This window comes from Zophobas morio, unplaced genomic scaffold, assembly GCF_036711695.1.
Source record: "Zophobas morio isolate AGI-343-1 ecotype UQ-CSIRO unplaced genomic scaffold, CSIRO_AGI_Zmor_V1 ptg000018l, whole genome shotgun sequence".
NCBI lineage: Eukaryota > Metazoa > Arthropoda > Insecta > Coleoptera > Tenebrionidae > Zophobas > Zophobas morio.
Genome location: NW_026972123.1, coordinates 2061563 through 2079873, shown reverse-complemented (window position 1 = coordinate 2079873; position 18311 = coordinate 2061563). Strand labels below are relative to the sequence as shown.

Sequence of the window (18311 nt, the reverse complement as noted above, 5' to 3'; positions counted from 1 at the left end):
ACAAAAATACAGTTATTTTTTATGAATTAGTTTATTTGCAGATCCAGATGAGTCTCCGAAAGTAGAGTGTAGATTGTGAAATGCTTACCAAAATTTGCTTTAATCATCCCTCCAACTCATCAATTTTATAAAATAAAGTGTTCCTGTACTTGTGCTTTATGAATTGGTCTTGTTTTTGTTAATTATTATTATAATTTTTGTTATTTTTTGTCGAATACTCTTTTATCTTAATTTTCATTTCTGCAATTATAATAAGTTTAATACGATTTACTACATCAATGTGGAATATAAAATACGTTATAATAAATTTTATATAAATGTATAATGTATAAAATTCTATTATACTGGAAAATTTGGTTTTTTAATTTTTTAATTTAGAAAATATCATGAGGACATAAGAAGTGAGAGTAGGTTACTTAAATAATAAGAAACAATATTTTATAAAAATACATAGCTTGTATTGATTTGAACAAAAAAACAAAGTTGATCTTAGTTCGTTTTAATAACTTTGCAGTTGAAACGATGCCCAATCTAGCGCGGGGATGTTTTAGCACATTTAGAAAAGTCGGTTTATGGTTATTATGGGGTTTCTCATGAAATTTCCCAAATCACTCAAAATATCACTACTTGTTACTTCTTCAGGGTGGGAGAGTCTTCCATAAAATAAAACGTTTGGATTTTCAAACAATCCGGCAACAATCATAAAAACGGCAGGATGGTCCACAACAAATTTAAAAATTTTCTGTTTCCTCCTTTTACTAGAATACAGAACAATCGCCCCTACAGCTATACCAAACATTAATACCATGTTCAATAAGATGTAAACAGTTCATGTACCTGAAGCAGCAGCTGCTTCTGATCCTTTTTCGTTAACATCAATGCAAGCCTTTTGAAGTATTTTTGTTATGCACAAATTCTCTCCCTCTTCGAGATCGATCATCCCTTTAAAATCGGCTTCATTTTCGTCATAAATCACTTCAAGTCCAATCTAGAAAAAATCACCAGTTGATGCACAATTACCTCGCTGATACCACCAGAACGTACCTCTTGTATCACGTCGTCCATCTCCATGGACGTCTCGAATTTAAATTTTGGTAAAGACACATCCACTGTTACAACATTCAACTGCTTGAAAATTTCAGTATGATTCGTTTCAGATAGTAGAGCTTCCAGTTCTCCAATCCCATTTTTATCTTCTGGTAAGAAGATCACCATGTAGATCTCCTTACCCTCATACGGCAAAGCGAGAATTTGAGACTTTAATTGTTTATTGTCGTTGTAAAAACCATGTTTCCGACCTTCCATCATCTGCACTTTCACCACATCGCGATTGTTCAGATAAAAATATCTCACTTTAGTCTTATTTTCAGAAAAAGGTACAGCCCAGTTGCCTTTAAAATATATCGCGTTAAGAAGAAGCAAAGAGGTTGAAGCTATCAAATCGTCATTCACTATATTCTTGATTTTTCCGTGTGTTTTTTCAGAGACCCATTCGTTTATCTGTTCGACTGTTGCGCTCGTTTCATCAAAATCCAAGGATTCCACTTCAGAGTCAAAATATTCTTTGACCGTGTTTTCGAATGAGGATAAAAGTTGAAATTCTTTTCGAAGGTAAATTTTGAAAGCAGTGTGTAGAAGTACATTTCTTAATGATGTCAAGTTCCGCGTTATTTCTTGGTAACCAATGGCTGTGCTTAAGGGGTCAGGAATTTGAAGTACTTTTTGGATGGTTTCTAAAGTCACGTTTCGTGATCCTTGGTACGCCATAGCGATGATAATGTGAAGACTGAACGGAGAAAAGAACACATTTCCGGGTTTCCGGGCAAGGATTTGGTAAATCTTGTTGGTGAAGGCGGCATTTCCGTGGAGAATTTCTTCGGTAAAATCTTGACTGGTAGCCATCAAAAGTCATTTAACACTGAAGAATGCTCCTCATACTGTTGTTAATAGCTGAAAGTGCAGAAAAATTCAAAGTTTGGAGATTTTCGGGAGACAGTTTAAGGTCATGGTAAGTTGATGAAGGAAGAAATATTTTTGATTTTAAAAAACGACGAAAATATAGAGATCAACTACAGTAGTTGAGAGTTGTTTATAAAAAATGGTCAATATACAACTGAATTTGATATATGCATTCAAAATTATAACAATGTTAATAACATAATAATATTACCTGTCTTAATATTAATAAAGTGGAATTTTATCTGGTAGAAACTAAATCGTTATAGTTATTAAATAAACACAAAAAATGTTTTTTATTAAATTTGTAAAACATTGTCCAGAAAATCCACTAACCATATAAAATAATTTCACTCTTGTGTGTTACAGAATATCTAGTTTGTCGAGATGAGATTCGTCTTCAATTAAGAGCCAATGAAATTAATCACTCAAGTTATTGGTTGTGGATTTTATATAATAAGCAACAGAAAATAGATAAAAACGTCTTTAAAATTAACTCCACCCAACTGCGCATCTGTATTTCATTGGTTTGTTGTATTAACTATGAGATGAAAATTTAATTATATTTTGTCCAATGTATCCTTAAAAAAAATTAAAAATGGCCCTGCAACTTACTCGGTCATTTTGTTGGACACAAAGAGGATTTTCTGGTAATAATCTATGGAATCTAGACAAAAACGGCAACACTAATCCCACCCACCTTCGCTTTCGAATTTCATTGGTTCTTTTGATTAGATGAAGACCGAATTTTATTGCGTCAAGTGAAGAACTAGGCTTAAAAAAGTCAAAGTGGCCCCGCCCACCCACCCGGTTTTCTTTTTGGTTACTCATTTTATTGGACGAAAAGTGTATTTTATATTGAAGAACGGTGGGATCTAAAAGTGAAGAAGTGAATTTCTTTGGCTTATTTGATTAAATGGAAATTGAATTTTAATTTGTCGTGTGGCCAAATGCACTTATAAAAATTCAAAATGACCCCGCCCATCCACCCGGTTTTTCTCCTGATTACTCATTTTATTGGACAAAAAGGGGGTTTTATTTTGATAAACATTGGAATCTAGAGGAAAACTTAAAACTAACCCCACACACTTCCGCTTTTGGTTTTCATGGGCTTTTTTTTATATTTTGTCTTTTTTTTCTTAATATACGTAGCCATCTTTTCGCACCAAGAAACTCAGAACATAGTTAAAATGGTAAAATTGCAAAATCGACATTTCCAAAAAAGCGGAAATATAAACCCGCCCACCCACCCGATCTCAAATGTACTAATTTTTTTATTCTTAGAAACTTAAAACACGTTTAAAATTGTAAATGTTTGTAAGGAAATATGGATTTTGCAATTAGGCTTCGCCCCTAGCTCTGCCAACGAATGAAAAAGCTTCATTACTATTTAGATCAGGGCAGGTATGTGTGGGGCTTAACCTTTGGCTTTAATTTTTTCTTAATATACATCGGCATTCCTTGAGTAACCCGATACTCAAAAACATGTCTTACATGGTAATATCAGTATAATTATATATATTATTATATTATTTACAACCATCATTTTCTAATTCTTGTTGATGCCAAATCCAAATAGCCAGAAGTAATTATGGTTAAAAATTCTCCTACATCAGCGAGCACCATATATCATTTACGACAAATCTTGGATTACCAGAAATATTAGTTAGTGACAATGCAACTATCTTCAAATCCAATAAATTTAGAGTATTTTGTCAACGGAATGGTATTAAACAACGGATGATTGCACCAGGACATCCAGCCAAGAATGGTCAAGCAGAACGATACTGTCAAACATTAAAAAAAATATCTAAACTGTTAAATATGCAACACATAAATACAAAAATAAAAGTCTCTACGTTTAGAAGAAAATTTTCCCGGGTTGTCTACACAAAGTTCTTTTTGATGGTAAAATTCCTCATTACCTTTAAGAAGTCTTGCCTCATTATTTTTACGAAAGTAGTTTTAACTCACCCAAGATATCATTAAATTTTGTTTGTACCAATTATAACAGTGTTGTGGGTTATACAAAAGTTACGAACCAGTCAATACTTTCGTTAAATACCAGAGAGCAAGTCTTCGAAGCGATTCACGCTTGCGTGGAATTGCGTTTAGTTTTATTAGTGACAGTTCAGTTGTAGATTGAGATGCAGATCTTTGTAATGTGACGAATCAACATTGTCAGATTTGTTCAATCTATATTGTGAAAAAATTGGATTAAAATTTGATCTACCAGTTCATAATATTCATTTTTGCAGATTACTTTAACAAAAAGATATACTTGAATCAACATTCAAAGAAAGAAACATCTCCTCAACAGCTGGTTCAACAATTCCCTTCAAAGTAAACAGTTGCTAGAAATTTAAATACCTTGTATCTCTTATGAGAGAAGGATAACCATATTTTCGACGTAAGCGCGAAAAAGCATATCATTTCTGTTTTATATTTTTGCACCAAATTAGACACCTGTTATAACAGTTTTGTAGATTATAAAACGATTATACACAATAAAATTACCTCTGAACACTTTTTTATTTTAATTTTCATTTCTACAATTATAGTAACAAAAGTACGATTTGCTACACGAATATGGTATATAATATCATAAATATCGTGTAAATATATACTATATGAACAATAAATATTTGAAACATTTTAATTCTCAACACATGCTTTGAATATCACATTATCTTTAAATATACACAGCCTGTTTTAGATTTCAGCAAAGAAACAAAATTAATCTTAGTTGGTTTGCCGTTGAGTGGATGTTTTAGCACATTTAGAAAATTCGGTTTATAGTTTTGAAGGGTTTTCTCATGAAATTCACGAAATTACTCAAGACATCCCTCCTTACTGCTTCTTCAGGGTGGGCCAGTCTTCCATAAAATAAAACGTTTGGTTTTTCAAACAATCCGGCAACAATCATAAAAACCGCAGGATGGTCCACAATAAACTTCAAAATTTCTCGTTTTATTGGTGGGTTGCTTACCAGAACACTCTCTCCTACAACTATACTAAACATTAGTACGATCTTTTAGCAGTTGATTAGTACATGTACCTGAAGCAGCAACAGCTTCTGACCCCTTTTCGTTAACCTCAATACAAGCTTTTTGAAGTATTTTAGTTACACACAAATTCTCCCCCTCCTCGAGTTCGATCGTTTCCCTAAAGTCGGCTTTGACTGGATCATAAATCACTTCAAGTCCAATCTAGAAAAAATCACAAATTGATGCACAATTACCTCGCTGATACCACTCGAACATACCTCTTTTATCAAGTCATCCATTTCCATGGTCGTCTCGAATTTAAATTTTGGTAAAAACACATCCACTGCCGTATAATCCAATCGACTGAAAATTTCACTATGATTCATTTCAGACAGTAGAGCTTCCATTTCCCCAATTCCATTTTTATATACTGGTAGGAAGATCACCATGTAGATCTCCTTACCCTCATACGGCAAAGCGAGAATTTGAGACTTTAATTGTTTATTGTCGTTGTAAAAAACATATTTCCGACCATCCATCATTTGCACTTTCACCACATCCTGTTCGTTCAGATAAAAATTTCTCACCTTAGTCTTACGTTCAGAAAAAGGTATATCCCAGCTGCCTTTAAAATATATCGCGTTAAGAAGAAGCAAAGAAGTAGAAGCTATCAAATCGTCATCCACGATATCCTCGATTTTTCCGTGTGTTTTTTCAGAGACCCATTCGTTTATTTTTTTGACCGTTGCGCTCGTTTGATCAAAATCCAGGGATTCCACTTCCGAGTCAAAATATTTTTTGACCGTGTTTTCGAATGAGGATAAAAGTTTAAATTCTTTTCGAAGGTAAATTTTGAAATCAGTGTGTAAAAGGACGTTTTTTAATGATGTCAAGTTGCGCGTTATTTCTTGGTAACCAATGGCTGTGCTTAAGGGGTCAGGAATTTGAAGTACTTTTTGGATGGTTTTTAGTGTCTCGTTTCTGGCTCCTTGGTACGCCATGGCGATGACAATGTGAAGACTGAATGGAGAAAAGAACACATTTCCGGGTGGCCGGGAAAGGATTTGGTAAACCTTGTTGGTGAAGGCCTGCATTTCCCTGGAGAATTTCATTGGTAAAATCTTGACTGGAAGCCATCAAAAGTTATTTAACACTGAAGAATGCTCCTCACGCTGTTATTAATAGCTGCAATTGCAGAACAATTCAAACTAACCAAGTTTGGAAATTTGCGGGACACATTGAGTTGATGAATTTAAAACAAATTAAATCCACAATTAGTTGCGTTGTTAACGAAATTAACATTGTGTACCTAAGTAATTCTGATTCGTTAAATAAAAAAGTCTGTATGATATTCAGCCTACGCTACGTTTAGAAGAAGCTTTTCTCGACTTTTCTACAGACAGCGCTTTTTGGTGGTAAAACTTTTCATCGTCTTTAGAAAGCTGCTGAATTATGATGTGATGCTTCATTATCTTTACGAAAGCAGCGTTACGAGTAACTCACCTCAGAAATCCCTCGATTTTTTTGTACCTACGATGACAGAGTTGTGCGTTATATAAAAATTATAGTGGACCAATCAATACTTTCCCCAAATATCAGAGAGCAAGTCTTCCAAGCGATTCACGCTTGCGTGGAATTGTCTTGTTTTATTGCTGGCAGTCCAGTTGTATAGTGACATTTTGATTAAAAACAAACAATTTTTGAAGTTGCGAATCCAAATTATAACGTTGTTAATTGGTGATTATGACCAATAAATTAACTATTCTTCATGTGAATGCTATTACGGTAACATACAAAAATCGATATAAGAATTTAGTTTAAGAAAAAGATGTCTCGTACCAATTTATTTAAAATAAATCCAATTATATATTTTTTTATAAAACAAGAGTGTCTGTTTGCTTCAATTTTACGTATCAAAATAACCAAAAACGACATGTAGTTGATCTTTAACTTGAGACCATTTAGTACATACGAATCAAATCAGTTTGCTTCACTGCGTTGCATTTCTTCTTAATTAGTACTTTGGGTGGTACAACCTTCCATAAAACAAAATGTTTGTGTTTTTAGGCTTTCCGGCAACAATCATGAAAATCGCAGGATGATCCACAACGAACTTATAATTTGACTTTACCACGTCCGTACAGCATACTTCGACTTGCATTTCTATAACTAAACTTCAAACATTAGCACGATCTTGTATTCGAGTATGATCAGAACACATACCTGTAACCGCGGCCGCTTCTGCCCCCTTTTCGTTAACCTCAATACAAGCCTTTTGCAGTATTTTACTAACGTATACGTTTTGTCCGACGCCTAATCTTATCATCTTCTTAAAATCGGCGTTCACTTCGTCGTACATCACGGCAAGCCCCATCTAGAAAAGTCACCAGTTTATACACAACCACCACATCGACCCTACCAAGACATACCTCTTTTACAACATCGTTCAACTCGATGGACGTCTCGAATTTAAACTTCGGTAAAGACACGTCCACTTTTCTTCGACGCAAGTTAGTGAAGATTTCGCTAAGATTCATCTGACTCAACGCAGCTTCCAGGTTTCCAATCCCATTTTTCTCCTCTGGTAGTATGATAGCCATCTTGATCCCGTTATCACAGTAAGGCAAAACCAAAATTTGACAATTCAGTTGTTCGTCGAACTTGTAGGAAGCGTTTTTTATACCCGTCATCATCTGCACTTGCACCACGCTCTCGTCATTCAAATAAAAAGGCATCTCTCGAGTTTTATTTTCAGAAAAGGGTGAATCCCAGTCGCCTTTAAAATAGAGCGCGTTAAGAAGAAACAGACAAGAAGACTCAACGGATCTTTCGGTGACGATCTGTCTGATTTTTCCGTGTGTTTTTTCGGCTACCCATTCGTTTACCGTTTTTGCGGTTTCCGTTGGTTTTTTAAAATCGGCGAGTTCGACTTCTGAGTCAAAGTACTCTTTAACGGTACTTGCAAATGACGGCAAGAGTTGTTTTTCTTTGTCGAGGTAGATCTTGAATGCTGTATGTAAGAACCCATTTTTTAACGATGTCAGGTTGCGGATTATTTGTTTGTAACCAATGGCCGTATTTAAAGGGTCAGGAATTTCGAGCACTTTTTGGATACTTTCTAGTGTCTCGGTTCCTGTTGCTTGATAGGCCATGGCGAGAATAACGTAGAGACTGAACGGCGAAAAGAAAACATTTCCGGGTTTCCGGGAAAGGATTTGGTAAAGTTTGTTGGTGAAGGCGACGTTACCTTGGATAATTTCTTGGACATGATTTTGATCAGAAGACATTTAAAATGATTTTACACGGAAGACCAGTTTTAGCACTGGTGTCGATAGTCGAAATTATAAGAATTCTGCACACGCACTAGCCGCTACCGACTTCAATTTAAAAATAAATTTCTCCAAAATTACAACTTCTGTGTATTTCGCAACTAAATATAGCTCTTGGCAGACTATTTTTTATTGCGACCTAAAAATATTCTACACTCGAAAATTGGCATTTTTTACATAGTGCTGACATCTGTCTATAACATCACCAAAACATTTTTACGGCAATGATTCCTAGAAAAAAGTTTCGGAAAACAATAATTGATACCTGATAATTGGGAAACGAATTATTTCTTCCACAAGCAAATATATTTGTGAAAGTAAAAGTTGCCAAAACAAAGAGCAAATTTATGTTTCAACTTTGGTTCAACGTTTTGTAAAAGATGGTTCATTAAATTATCTATAATAAGCATACCTGTGCGTAACGCCTGATGAGAATTTTTAATAATAACAATAGTAATAATAATAGTTTATCGTCTAACAGAACAATGCTCCAATAGAGACAACAAGAAAAAAACATGGTTAAAATGGTACATTTTTGCAAGGAAATATGGATTTTGTATTTATCGGGCAGAGCCTAATTGCAAAATCGATATTTCCTTATATAAATGTTTTAAGACGACTATGTATATTAAGAAAAATGGCAAAATATAAGCCCCGCCCACCCACCCTGTCTCAATAGTGACGATTTTTTTTAATCGTCGAGAACCAACGGAGCGGAATTTAATTTCGAAATCCTTGTAGACAAATATAGACCTTGCAATTAAGCCCCGCCCCTCGATCTGATCACAACGAATAAAAAAAGTCATCACAATTGAGATAGGGTGGGTGGGCGGGGTAACATTTTTTCGACAACAAGAAACTTTTTTAAAATGGTACATTTTTGAAGTAATCATCTTAAATCTTCCACTTTACGAAAATAACTAATTTGCACTAAATTTAAATCCATTTAACTTGTCAATTTTTCAGTTGGTGTGACCTATTCCAATTTCTTGTTACAACAAAAATACAGTTATTTTTTATGAATTAGTTTATTTGCAGATCCAGATGAGTCTCCGAAAGTAGAGTGTAGATTGTGAAATGCTTACCAAAATTTACCTAATCATCCCTCCAACTCATCAATTTTATAAAATAAAGTGTTCCTGTACTTGTGCTTTATGAATTGGTCTTGTTTTTGTTAATTATTATTATAATTTTTGTTATTTTTTGTTGAATATTCTTTTATCCTAATTTTCATTTCTGCAATTATAATAAGTTTAATACGATTTACTACATCAATGTGGTATATAAAATACGTTATAATAAATTTTTTATAAATGTATAAAGTGTAAATTTCTATTATACTGGAAAATTTGGTTTTTTAATTTTTTAATTTAGAAAATATCATGAGGACGTAAGAAGTGAGAGTAGGTTACCTAAATAATAAGAAACAATATTTTATAAAAATACATAGCTTGTATTGATTTGAACAAAGAAACAAAGTTGATCTTAGTTCGTTTTATTAAGTTTGCATCTGAAAGGATGCCCAATCTAGCGAGGGGATGTTTTAGCACATTTAGAAAATTCGGTTTATGGTTATTAAGGGGTTTCTCATGAAATTTCCCAAATCACTCAAAATATCACTACTTGCTACTTCTTCAGGGTGGGACAGTCTTCCACGAAATAAAACGTTTGGATTTTGAAACAATCCGGCAACAATCATAAAAACGGCAGGATGGTCCACAACAAATTTAAAAATTTTCGGTTTACTTCTTTTGCTAGAATACAGAACAATCGCCCCTACAACTATACCAAACATTAGTACCATGTTCCATTAGACATTAACAGTTCATGTACCTGAAGCGGCAGCTGCTTCTGATCCTTTTTCGTTAACATCAATACAAGCCTTTTGAAGTATTTTTGTTATGCACAAATTCTCTCCCTCTTCGAGATCGATCATCCCTTTAAAATCGGCTTCATTTTCGTCATAAATCACTTCAAGTCCAATCTAGAAAAAATCACCAGTTGATGCACAATTACCTCGCTGATACCACCAGAACGTACCTCTTGTATCACGTCGTCCATCTCCATGGACGTCTCGAATTTAAATTTTGGTAAAGACACATCCACTGTTACAACATTCAACTGCTTGAAAATTTCAGTATGATTCGTTTCAGATAGTAGAGCTTCCAGTTCTCCAATCCCATTTTTATCTTCTGGTAAGAAGATCACCATGTAGATCTCCTTACCCTCATACGGCAAAGCGAGAATTTGAGACTTTAATTGTTTATTGTCGTTGTAAAAACCATGTTTCCGACCTTCCATCATCTGCACTTTCACCACATCGCGATTGTTCAGATAAAAATATCTCACCTTAGTCTTATTTTCAGAAAAAGGTACAGCCCAGTTGCCTTTAAAATATATCGCGTTAAGAAGAAGCAAAGAGGTTGAAGCTATCAAATCGTCATTCACTATATTCTTGATTTTTCCGTGTGTCTTTTCAGAGACCCATTCGTTTATCTGTTCGACTGTTGCGCTCGTTTCATCAAAATCCAAGGATTCCACTTCAGAGTCAAAATATTCTTTGACCGTGTTTTCGAATGAGGATAAAAGTTGAAATTCTTTTCGAAGGTAAATTTTGAAAGCAGTGTGTAAAAGTACGTTTTTTAATGATGTCAAGTTGCGCGTTATTTCTTGGTAACCAATGGCTGTGCTTAAGGGGTCAGGAATTTGAAGTACTTTTTGGATGGTTTCTAAAGTCACGTTTCGTGATCCTTGGTACGCCATAGCGATGATAATGTGAAGACTGAACGGAGAAAAGAACACATTTCCGGGTTTCCGGGCAAGGATTTGGTAAATCTTGTTGGTGAAGGCGGCATTTCCGTGGAGAATTTCCTCGGTAAAATCTTGACTGGTAGCCATCAAAAGTCATTTAACACTGAAGAATGCTCCTCATACTGTTGTTAATAGCTGAAAGTGCAGAAAAATTCAAACTTTGGAGATTTTCGGGACACAGTTTGAGGTCATGGTAAGTTGATGAAGGAAGAAATATTTTTGATTTTAAAAAACGACGAAAATATAGAGATCAACTACAGTAGTTGAGAGTTGTTTATAAAAAATGGTCAACATACAACAGAATTTGATATATGCATTCAAAATTATAACAGTGTTAATAACATAATAATATTACCTGTCTTAATATTAATAACGTGGAATTTTATCTGGTAGAAACTAAATCGTTATACTTATTAAATAAACACAAAAAATGTGTTTTATTAAATTTGTAAAACATTGTCCAGAAAATCCACAAACCATATAAAATAATTTCACTCTTGTGTGTTACAGAATATCATATTTGTCGAGATGAGATTCGTCTTCAATTAAGAGCCAATGAAATTAATCACTCAAGTTATTGGTTGTGGATTTTATATCACAAGCAATAGAAAATAGGTAAAAATGTATTTAAAATTAACTCCACCCAACTGCGCATCTGTATTTCATTGGTTTGTTGTTTTAACTATGAGATGAAAATTGAATTATATTTTGTCCAATGTATCCTTAAAAAAAAATTAAAAATGGCCCTGCAACCTACTTGGTCATTTTGTTGGACACAAAGAGGATTTTCTGGTAATAATCTATGGAATCTAGGCAAAAACGGCAAAACTAATCCCACCCACCTTCGCTTTCGAATTTCACTGGTTCTTTTGATTAGATGAAGACCGAATTTTACTGCGTCAAATGACGAACTAGGCTTAAAAAAATCAAAGTGGCCCCGCCCACCCACCCGGTTTTCTTTTTGGTTACTCATTTTATTGGATGGAAATTGAATTTTAATTTGTCGTGTAGTCGAATCTACTTATAAAAATTCAAGATGGCCCCGCCCACCCACCCGGTTTTTCTCCTGATTACTCATTTTATTGGACAAAAAGGGGGTTTTATATTGATAAACATTTGAATCTAGAGGAAAAGTTAAAACTAACCCCACACACTTCCTCTTTTGGATTTCATGGGCTTTTTTTTTATATTTTGTCTTTTTTTTCTTAATATACGTAGCCATCTTTTCGCACCAAGAAACTCAGAACATAGTTAAAATGGTGAAATTGCAAAATCGACATTTCCTTATACAAATTTTCCATTTCCAACATGTTTTAAGTTTCATGTTGTGAAAAGAAGTCTACACATATTAAAACAAAAAGGCAAAATGTAAGCCCGCCCACCCGCCCTGTCTCTATTGTAATGATTTTTTATTCGCCGTGAACCAAGGGGGCGGAGCTTAACTGCAAAATACTTATTTCTTTACAAGAAATTAAAAACATGTTTTTGAGTATTGTGTTGTTCAAAGAATACAATGTTTAAGAAAAAAAGCGGAAATATAAACCCGCCCACCCACCCGATCTCAAATGTACTAATTTTTTTATTCTTAGAAACTTAAAACACGTTTAAAATTGTAAATTTTTGTAAGGAAATATTAATTTTGCAATTAGGCTTCGCCCCTAGCTCTGCCAACGAATGAAAAAGCTTCATTACTATTTAGATCAGGGCAGGTATGTGCGGGGCTTAATATTTGGCTTTAATTTTTTCTTAATATACATCGGTATATCTTGAGTAACCCGATACTCAAAAACATGTCTTACATGGTAATATTATAATTATTCTATATATTATTATATTATTTACAACCATCATTTTCTAATTCTTGTTGATGCCACATCCACATGGCCAGAAGTTATTATGGTTAAAAATTCTTCTACATCCAGCCACAAATGGTCAAGCAGAACGATACTGTCAAACATTAAAAAAAATATCTAAACTGTTAAATACACAACACATAAATACAAATAAAAAAAAAGTCTCTACGTTTAGAAGAAACTTTTCTCGGGTAGTCTATACAGAGTTCTTTTTGGTGGTAAAATTTCTCATCATCTTTAGGAAGCTGCTAAAGTAAATAATCAAGTCTTGCCTCATTATTTTTACGAAAGCAGTTTTAACTCACCCAAGATATTATTAAATTTTGTTTATACCTACGATGACAGTGTTGTGGGTTTTACAAAAATGACACCGAACCAGTCAATACTTTCATTAAACACTAGAGAGCAAGTCTTCGAAGCGATTCACGCTTGCGTGGAATTGCGTTTACTTTTATTACTGACAGTTCAGTTGTAGATTGAGATGCAGATCTTTGTAATGTGACGAATCAACATTGTCAGATTTGTTCAAACTATATTGTGAAAAAATTGGTTTAAAATTTGATCTACCAGTTCATAATATTCATTTTTGCAGATTACTTTAACAAAAAGATATACTTGAATCAACATTCAAAGAAAGAAACATCTCCTGAACAGCTGGTTCAACAATTGCTAGAAAATTAAATACCTTGTATCTCTTATAAGAGAAGGATAACTATATTTTCGAGGTAAGCGCGAAAAAGCATATCATTTCTGTTTTATATTTTTGCACCAAATTAGACAACTGTTATAACAGTTTTGTAAATTATAAAACGATTGTACACAATAAAATTACCTCTGAACACTTTTTTATTTTAATTTTCATTTCTACAATTATAGTAACAAAAGTACGATTTGCTACACGAATATGGTATATAATATCATAAATATCGTGTAAATATATACTATATGAACAATAAATATTTGAAACATTTTAATTCTCAACACATGCTTTGAATATCACATTATCTTTAAATATACACAGCCTGTTTTAGATTTCAGCAAAGAAACAAAATTAATCTTAGTTGGTTTGCAGTTGAGTGGATGTTTTAGCACATTTAGAAAATTCGGTTTATAGTTTTGAAGGGTTTTCTCATGAAATTCACGAAATTACTCAAGACATCCCTCCTTACTGCTTCTTCAGGGTGGGCCAGTCTTCCATAAAATAAAACGTTTGGTTTTTCAAACAATCCGGCAACAATCATAAAAACCGCAGGATGGTCCACAATAAACTTCAAAATTTCTCGTTTTATTGGTGGGTTGCTTACCAGAACACTCTCTCCTACAACTATACTAAACATTAGTACGATCTTTTAGCAGTTGATTAGTACATGTACCTGAAGCAGCAACAGCTTCTGACCCCTTTTCGTTAACCTCAATACAAGCTTTTTGAAGTATTTTAGTTACACACAAATTCTCCCCCTCCTCGAGTTCGATCGTCCCTCTAAAGTCGGCTTTGTCTTCGTCATAAATCACTTCAAGTCCAATCTAGAAAAAATCACAAACTGATGGACAATTTTACCTCGCTGATACCATCAGCACACATACCTCTTTCATCAAGTCATCCATTTCCATGGTCGTCTCGAATTTAAATTTTGGTAAAAACACATCCACTGCCGTATAATCCAATCGACTGAAAATTTCACTATGATTCATTTCAGACAGTAGAGCTTCCAGTTCTCCAATTCCATTTTTATATACTGGTAGGAAGATCACCATGTAGATCTCCTCACCCTCATATGGCAAAGCGAGAATTTGAGACTTTAATTGTTTATTGTACTTGTAAAAAACATATTTCCGACCATCCATCATTTGCACTTTCACCACATCCTGTTCGTTCAGATAAAAATTTCTCACCTTAGTCTTACGTTCAGAAAAAGGTATATCCCAGCTGCCTTTAAAATATATCGCGTTAAGAAGAAGCAAAGAAGTAGAAGCTATCAAATCGTCATCCACGATATCCTCGATTTTTCCGTGTGTTTTTTCAGAGACCCATTCGTTTATTTTTTTGACCGTTGCGCTCGTTTGATCAAAATCCAGGGATTCCACTTCCGAGTCAAAATATTTTTTGACCGTGTTTTCGAATGAGGATAAAAGTTTAAATTCTTTTCGAAGGTAAATTTTGAAAGCAGTGTGTAAAAGGACGTTTTTTAATGATGTCAAGTTGCGCGTTATTTCTTGGTAACCAATGGCTGTGTTTAAGGGGTCAGGAATTTGAAGTACTTTTTGGATGGTTTCTAGTGTCTCGTTTCTGGATCCTTGGTACGCCATGGCGATGACAATGTGAAGACTGAACGGAGAAAAGAACACATTTCCGGGTGTCCGGGAAAGGATTTTGTAAATCTTGTTGGTGAAGGCGGCATTTCCTTGGAGAATTTCTTTGGTAAAATCTTCACTGGAAGCCATCAAAAATCATTTAACACTGAAGAATGCTCCTCGCACTGTTGTTAATAGCTGCAATTGCAGAGCAATTCAAACTAACTAACTTTGGAAATTTACGGGACACATGGAGTTGATGAATTTAAAACAAATTAAATTCACGGAGGAATTAGTTGCGTTGTTAACGAAATTAACACTGTGTACTTAAGTAATTCTGATTTGTCAACCCTAAATCGAAATAAAAAGTCCGTATCATTTTCAGCCTACGCTACGTTTGGAAGAAGCTTTTCTCGGCTTTTCTACAGACAGTTCTTTTTGGTCATAAAACTTTTCATCATCTTTAGAAAGCTGCTGAATTATGATGTGATGCTTCATTATCTTTACGAAAGCAGCGTTACGAGTAACTCACCTCAGAAATCCCTAGATTTTTTTGTACCTACGATGACAGAGTTGTGCGTTATATAAAAATTATAGTGGACCAATCAATACTTTCCCCAAATATCAGAGAGCAAGTCTTCCAAGCGATTCACGCTTGCGTGGAATTGTCTTGTTTTATTGCTGGCAGTCCAGTTGTATAGTGACATTTTGATTAAAAACAAACAATTTTTGTTAATTGGCGACTAGTACCATTAAATTAACTATTCTTCATGTGAATGCTATTACGGTGACATACAAAAATCGAAATGAGAATTTAGTTTAAGAAACAGATGTCTCGTACCAATTTATTTAAAATTAATTCAATTATATATTTTTTTATAAAACAAGAGTGTCTGTTTGCTACAATTTTACGTATCAAAATAACCAAAAACGACATGTAGTTGATCTTTAACTTGAGACCATTTAGTACATACGAATCAAATCAGTTTGCTTCACTGCGGTGCATTTCGTCTTAATTAGTACTTTGGGTGGTACAACCTTCCATAAAACAAAATGTTTGTGTTTTTAGGCTTTCCGGCAACAATCATGAAAATCGCAGGATGATCCACAACGAACTTATAATTTGACTTTACCACGTCCGTACAGCATACTTCGACTTGCATTTCTATAACTAAACTTCAAACATTAGCACGATCTTGTATTCGAGCATGATCAGAACACATACCTGTAACCGCGGCCGCTTCTGCCCCCTTTTCGTTAACCTCAATACAAGCCTTTTGCAGTATTTTACTAACGTATAAATTTTGTCCGGCATCTAATCTTATCATCTTTTTAAAATCGGCGTTCACTTCGTCGTACATCACGGCAAGCCCCATCTAGAAAAGTCACCAGTTTATACACAACCACCACATCGACCCTACCAATACATACCTCTTTTACAACATCGTTCAACTCGATGGACGTCTCGGATTTAAACTTTGGTAAAGACACGTCCACTTCTCTTCGACGCAAGTTAGTGAAGATTTCACTAAGATTCATCTGACTCAACGCAGCTTCCAGGTGTCCAATCCCACTTTTTTCCTTTGGTAGTAAAATAACCATCTTGATCCCGTTATCACAGTAGGGCAAAACCAGAATTTGACAATTCAGTTGTTCGTCGAACTTGTAGGAAGCGTTTTTTCTACCCGTCATCATCTGCACTTGCACCACGCTCTCATCATTCAAATAAAAAGGCATCTCTCGAGTTTTATTTTCAGAAAAGGGTGAATCCCAGTCGCCTTTAAAATAGAGCGCGTTAAGAAGAAACAGACAGGAAGACATAACGGATTCTTCGGTGACGATCTGTCTGATTTTTCCGTGTGTTTTTTCGGCGACCCATTCGTTTACCTTTTTTGCGGTTTCCGTTGGTTTTTTAAAATCGGCGAGTTCGACTTCAGAGTCAAAGTACTCTTTAACGGTACTCGCAAATGACGACAAGAGTTGTTTTTCTTTGTCGAGGTAGATCTTGAATGCCGTATGTAAGAACCCATTTTTTAAGGATGTCAAGTTGCGGATTATTTTTTTGTAACCAATGGCCGTGTTTAAAGGGTCAGGAATTTGGAGCACTTTTTGGATTCTTTCTAGTGTCTCGGTTCCTGTTGCTTGGTAGGCCATGGCGAGAATAACGTGGAGACTGAACGGCGAAAAGAAAACATTTCCGGCTTTCCGGGAAAGGATTTGGTAAATTTTGTTGGTGAAGGCGACGTTACCTTGGAGAATTTCTTGGACAGGATTTTGATCAGAAGACATCTAAAATGATTTTACACAGAAGATCAGATTTAGCACTGGTGTTGTTAGTCGAAATTATAAATATTCTGCACACGTACTCGCCGCTACCGACTTCAATTTAAAAATAAATTTCTCCAAAATTACAACTGCTGTGTATTTCGCAACTAAATATAGTTCTTGGTAGACTATTTTTTATTGCGACCTATAAATATTCTACACTCGAAAATTGGCATTTTTTACATAGTGCTGACATCTGTTTATAACGTCACCAAAACATTTTTACCGCAATGATTTCTAGAAAAAAGTTTCGGAAAACAATAATTGATACCTGATAGTTGGGGAACGAATTATATATTTCTTCCACAAGCAAATACATTTGTGAAGGTAAAAGTTGCCAAAACAACGAGCAAATTTTTGTTTCAAATTTGGTTCAACGTTTTGTAAAAGATGGTTCATTAAATTATCTATAATAAGCATACCTGTGCGTAACGCCTGATGAGAATTTTTAAAAATAACAATAGTAATAATAATAGTTTATCGTCTAACAGACCAATGCTCCAATAGAGACAACAAGAAAAAAACATGGTTAAAATGGTACATTTTTGCAAGGAAATATGAATTTTGTATTTGACGGGCAGAGCCTAATTGCAAAATCGATATTTCCTTATATAAATTTTCCATTTTAAATGTTTTAAGACGACTGTGTATATTAAGAAAAATGGCAAAATATAAGCCTCGCCCACCCACCCTGTCTCAATTGTGACCATTTTTTTTAATCGTCGAGAACCAACGGAGCGGAATTTAATTTCGAAATC

At 34.5% G+C, this 18311-nt stretch overlaps 6 protein-coding genes across 9 annotated transcripts; all 6 read right to left on the bottom strand.

Moving 5' to 3' along the window:
- Window positions 1-400: 400 nt before the first annotated feature.
- On the bottom strand, window positions 401-4013 carry LOC135131074 (antichymotrypsin-2-like). 3 transcript variants are annotated; one of them, XM_064058601.1, is made up of 4 exons: window positions 3931-4013; window positions 1045-1950; window positions 838-988; window positions 401-786 (listed from the first exon to the last, which is right to left on the bottom strand). In XM_064058601.1, the coding sequence occupies exons 2-4, from the start codon at window positions 1900-1902 to the stop codon at window positions 557-559; spliced, it is 1239 nt and encodes a 412-aa protein (XP_063914671.1). In that variant the 5' UTR covers window positions 1903-1950; window positions 3931-4013; the 3' UTR covers window positions 401-556. The 3 variants fall into 3 exon arrangements, with proteins under 3 accessions (XP_063914671.1, XP_063914673.1, XP_063914672.1); XM_064058603.1 differs by having other exon boundaries at window positions 401-780; XM_064058602.1 differs by having other exon boundaries at window positions 1045-1937; window positions 3931-3949.
- A 520-nt stretch (window positions 4014-4533) lies between these two features.
- On the bottom strand, window positions 4534-6611 carry LOC135131001 (antichymotrypsin-2-like). Its single transcript, XM_064058494.1, has 4 exons — window positions 6447-6611; window positions 5222-6069; window positions 5015-5165; window positions 4534-4965 (listed from the first exon to the last, which is right to left on the bottom strand). The coding sequence occupies exons 2-4, from the start codon at window positions 6053-6055 to the stop codon at window positions 4736-4738; spliced, it is 1215 nt and encodes a 404-aa protein (XP_063914564.1). The 5' UTR covers window positions 6056-6069; window positions 6447-6611; the 3' UTR covers window positions 4534-4735.
- A 161-nt stretch (window positions 6612-6772) lies between these two features.
- On the bottom strand, window positions 6773-8309 carry LOC135131002 (antichymotrypsin-2-like). The gene is made up of 3 exons (XM_064058495.1): window positions 7373-8309; window positions 7167-7317; window positions 6773-7112 (listed from the first exon to the last, which is right to left on the bottom strand). The coding sequence occupies exons 1-3, from the start codon at window positions 8228-8230 to the stop codon at window positions 6958-6960; spliced, it is 1164 nt and encodes a 387-aa protein (XP_063914565.1). The 5' UTR covers window positions 8231-8309; the 3' UTR covers window positions 6773-6957.
- A 1418-nt stretch (window positions 8310-9727) lies between these two features.
- On the bottom strand, window positions 9728-13320 carry LOC135130962 (antichymotrypsin-2-like). 2 transcript variants are annotated; one of them, XM_064058452.1, is made up of 4 exons: window positions 13242-13320; window positions 10313-11218; window positions 10106-10256; window positions 9728-10054 (listed from the first exon to the last, which is right to left on the bottom strand). In XM_064058452.1, the coding sequence occupies exons 2-4, from the start codon at window positions 11168-11170 to the stop codon at window positions 9825-9827; spliced, it is 1239 nt and encodes a 412-aa protein (XP_063914522.1). In that variant the 5' UTR covers window positions 11171-11218; window positions 13242-13320; the 3' UTR covers window positions 9728-9824. The 2 variants fall into 2 exon arrangements, with proteins under 2 accessions (XP_063914522.1, XP_063914523.1); XM_064058453.1 differs by lacking the exon at window positions 13242-13320 and adding an exon at window positions 11439-11981.
- A 508-nt stretch (window positions 13321-13828) lies between these two features.
- Window positions 13829-15393, bottom strand: LOC135130915 (antichymotrypsin-2-like). Its single transcript, XM_064058376.1, has 3 exons — window positions 14521-15393; window positions 14310-14460; window positions 13829-14260 (listed from the first exon to the last, which is right to left on the bottom strand). Exons 1-3 carry the CDS (start codon window positions 15376-15378, stop codon window positions 14031-14033), a joined length of 1239 nt encoding a protein of 412 aa, XP_063914446.1. The 5' UTR covers window positions 15379-15393; the 3' UTR covers window positions 13829-14030.
- A 676-nt stretch (window positions 15394-16069) lies between these two features.
- LOC135130916 (antichymotrypsin-2-like) lies at window positions 16070-17593 on the bottom strand. Its single transcript, XM_064058377.1, has 3 exons — window positions 16660-17593; window positions 16454-16604; window positions 16070-16399 (listed from the first exon to the last, which is right to left on the bottom strand). The coding sequence occupies exons 1-3, from the start codon at window positions 17515-17517 to the stop codon at window positions 16245-16247; spliced, it is 1164 nt and encodes a 387-aa protein (XP_063914447.1). The 5' UTR covers window positions 17518-17593; the 3' UTR covers window positions 16070-16244.
- Window positions 17594-18311: the final 718 nt, after the last annotated feature.

Excerpts from the sequence above, each read along its gene's own strand:
- LOC135131001 (XM_064058494.1), bottom strand. The coding sequence starts at position 6,055 with ATGAAATTCTCCAGGGAAATGCAGGCCTTCACCAACAAGGTTTACCAA. Across the intron at positions 5,166-5,221 it reads TGGATGACTTGATAAAAGAG|ATTGGACTTGAAGTGATTTA; the intron begins GTATGTTCGAGT and ends GATTTTTTCTAG. Across the intron at positions 4,966-5,014 it reads AGAAGCTGTTGCTGCTTCAG|TTGTAGGAGAGAGTGTTCTG; the intron begins GTACATGTACTA and ends TGTTTAGTATAG.
- LOC135131074 (XM_064058601.1), bottom strand. The coding sequence starts at position 1,902 with ATGGCTACCAGTCAAGATTTTACCGAAGAAATTCTCCACGGAAATGCC. Across the intron at positions 989-1,044 it reads TGGACGACGTGATACAAGAG|ATTGGACTTGAAGTGATTTA; the intron begins GTACGTTCTGGT and ends GATTTTTTCTAG. Across the intron at positions 787-837 it reads AGAAGCAGCTGCTGCTTCAG|CTGTAGGGGCGATTGTTCTG; the intron begins GTACATGAACTG and ends TGTTTGGTATAG.
- LOC135131002 (XM_064058495.1), bottom strand. The coding sequence starts at position 8,230 with ATGTCTTCTGATCAAAATCATGTCCAAGAAATTATCCAAGGTAACGTC. Across the intron at positions 7,318-7,372 it reads TGAACGATGTTGTAAAAGAG|ATGGGGCTTGCCGTGATGTA; the intron begins GTATGTCTTGGT and ends TGACTTTTCTAG. Across the intron at positions 7,113-7,166 it reads AGAAGCGGCCGCGGTTACAG|TTATAGAAATGCAAGTCGAA; the intron begins GTATGTGTTCTG and ends TTTGAAGTTTAG.
- LOC135130916 (XM_064058377.1), bottom strand. The coding sequence starts at position 17,517 with ATGTCTTCTGATCAAAATCCTGTCCAAGAAATTCTCCAAGGTAACGTC. Across the intron at positions 16,605-16,659 it reads TGAACGATGTTGTAAAAGAG|ATGGGGCTTGCCGTGATGTA; the intron begins GTATGTATTGGT and ends TGACTTTTCTAG. Across the intron at positions 16,400-16,453 it reads AGAAGCGGCCGCGGTTACAG|TTATAGAAATGCAAGTCGAA; the intron begins GTATGTGTTCTG and ends TTTGAAGTTTAG.
- LOC135130915 (XM_064058376.1), bottom strand. The coding sequence starts at position 15,378 with ATGGCTTCCAGTGAAGATTTTACCAAAGAAATTCTCCAAGGAAATGCC. Across the intron at positions 14,461-14,520 it reads TGGATGACTTGATGAAAGAG|ATTGGACTTGAAGTGATTTA; the intron begins GTATGTGTGCTG and ends GATTTTTTCTAG. Across the intron at positions 14,261-14,309 it reads AGAAGCTGTTGCTGCTTCAG|TTGTAGGAGAGAGTGTTCTG; the intron begins GTACATGTACTA and ends TGTTTAGTATAG.
- LOC135130962 (XM_064058452.1), bottom strand. The coding sequence starts at position 11,170 with ATGGCTACCAGTCAAGATTTTACCGAGGAAATTCTCCACGGAAATGCC. Across the intron at positions 10,257-10,312 it reads TGGACGACGTGATACAAGAG|ATTGGACTTGAAGTGATTTA; the intron begins GTACGTTCTGGT and ends GATTTTTTCTAG. Across the intron at positions 10,055-10,105 it reads AGAAGCAGCTGCCGCTTCAG|TTGTAGGGGCGATTGTTCTG; the intron begins GTACATGAACTG and ends TGTTTGGTATAG.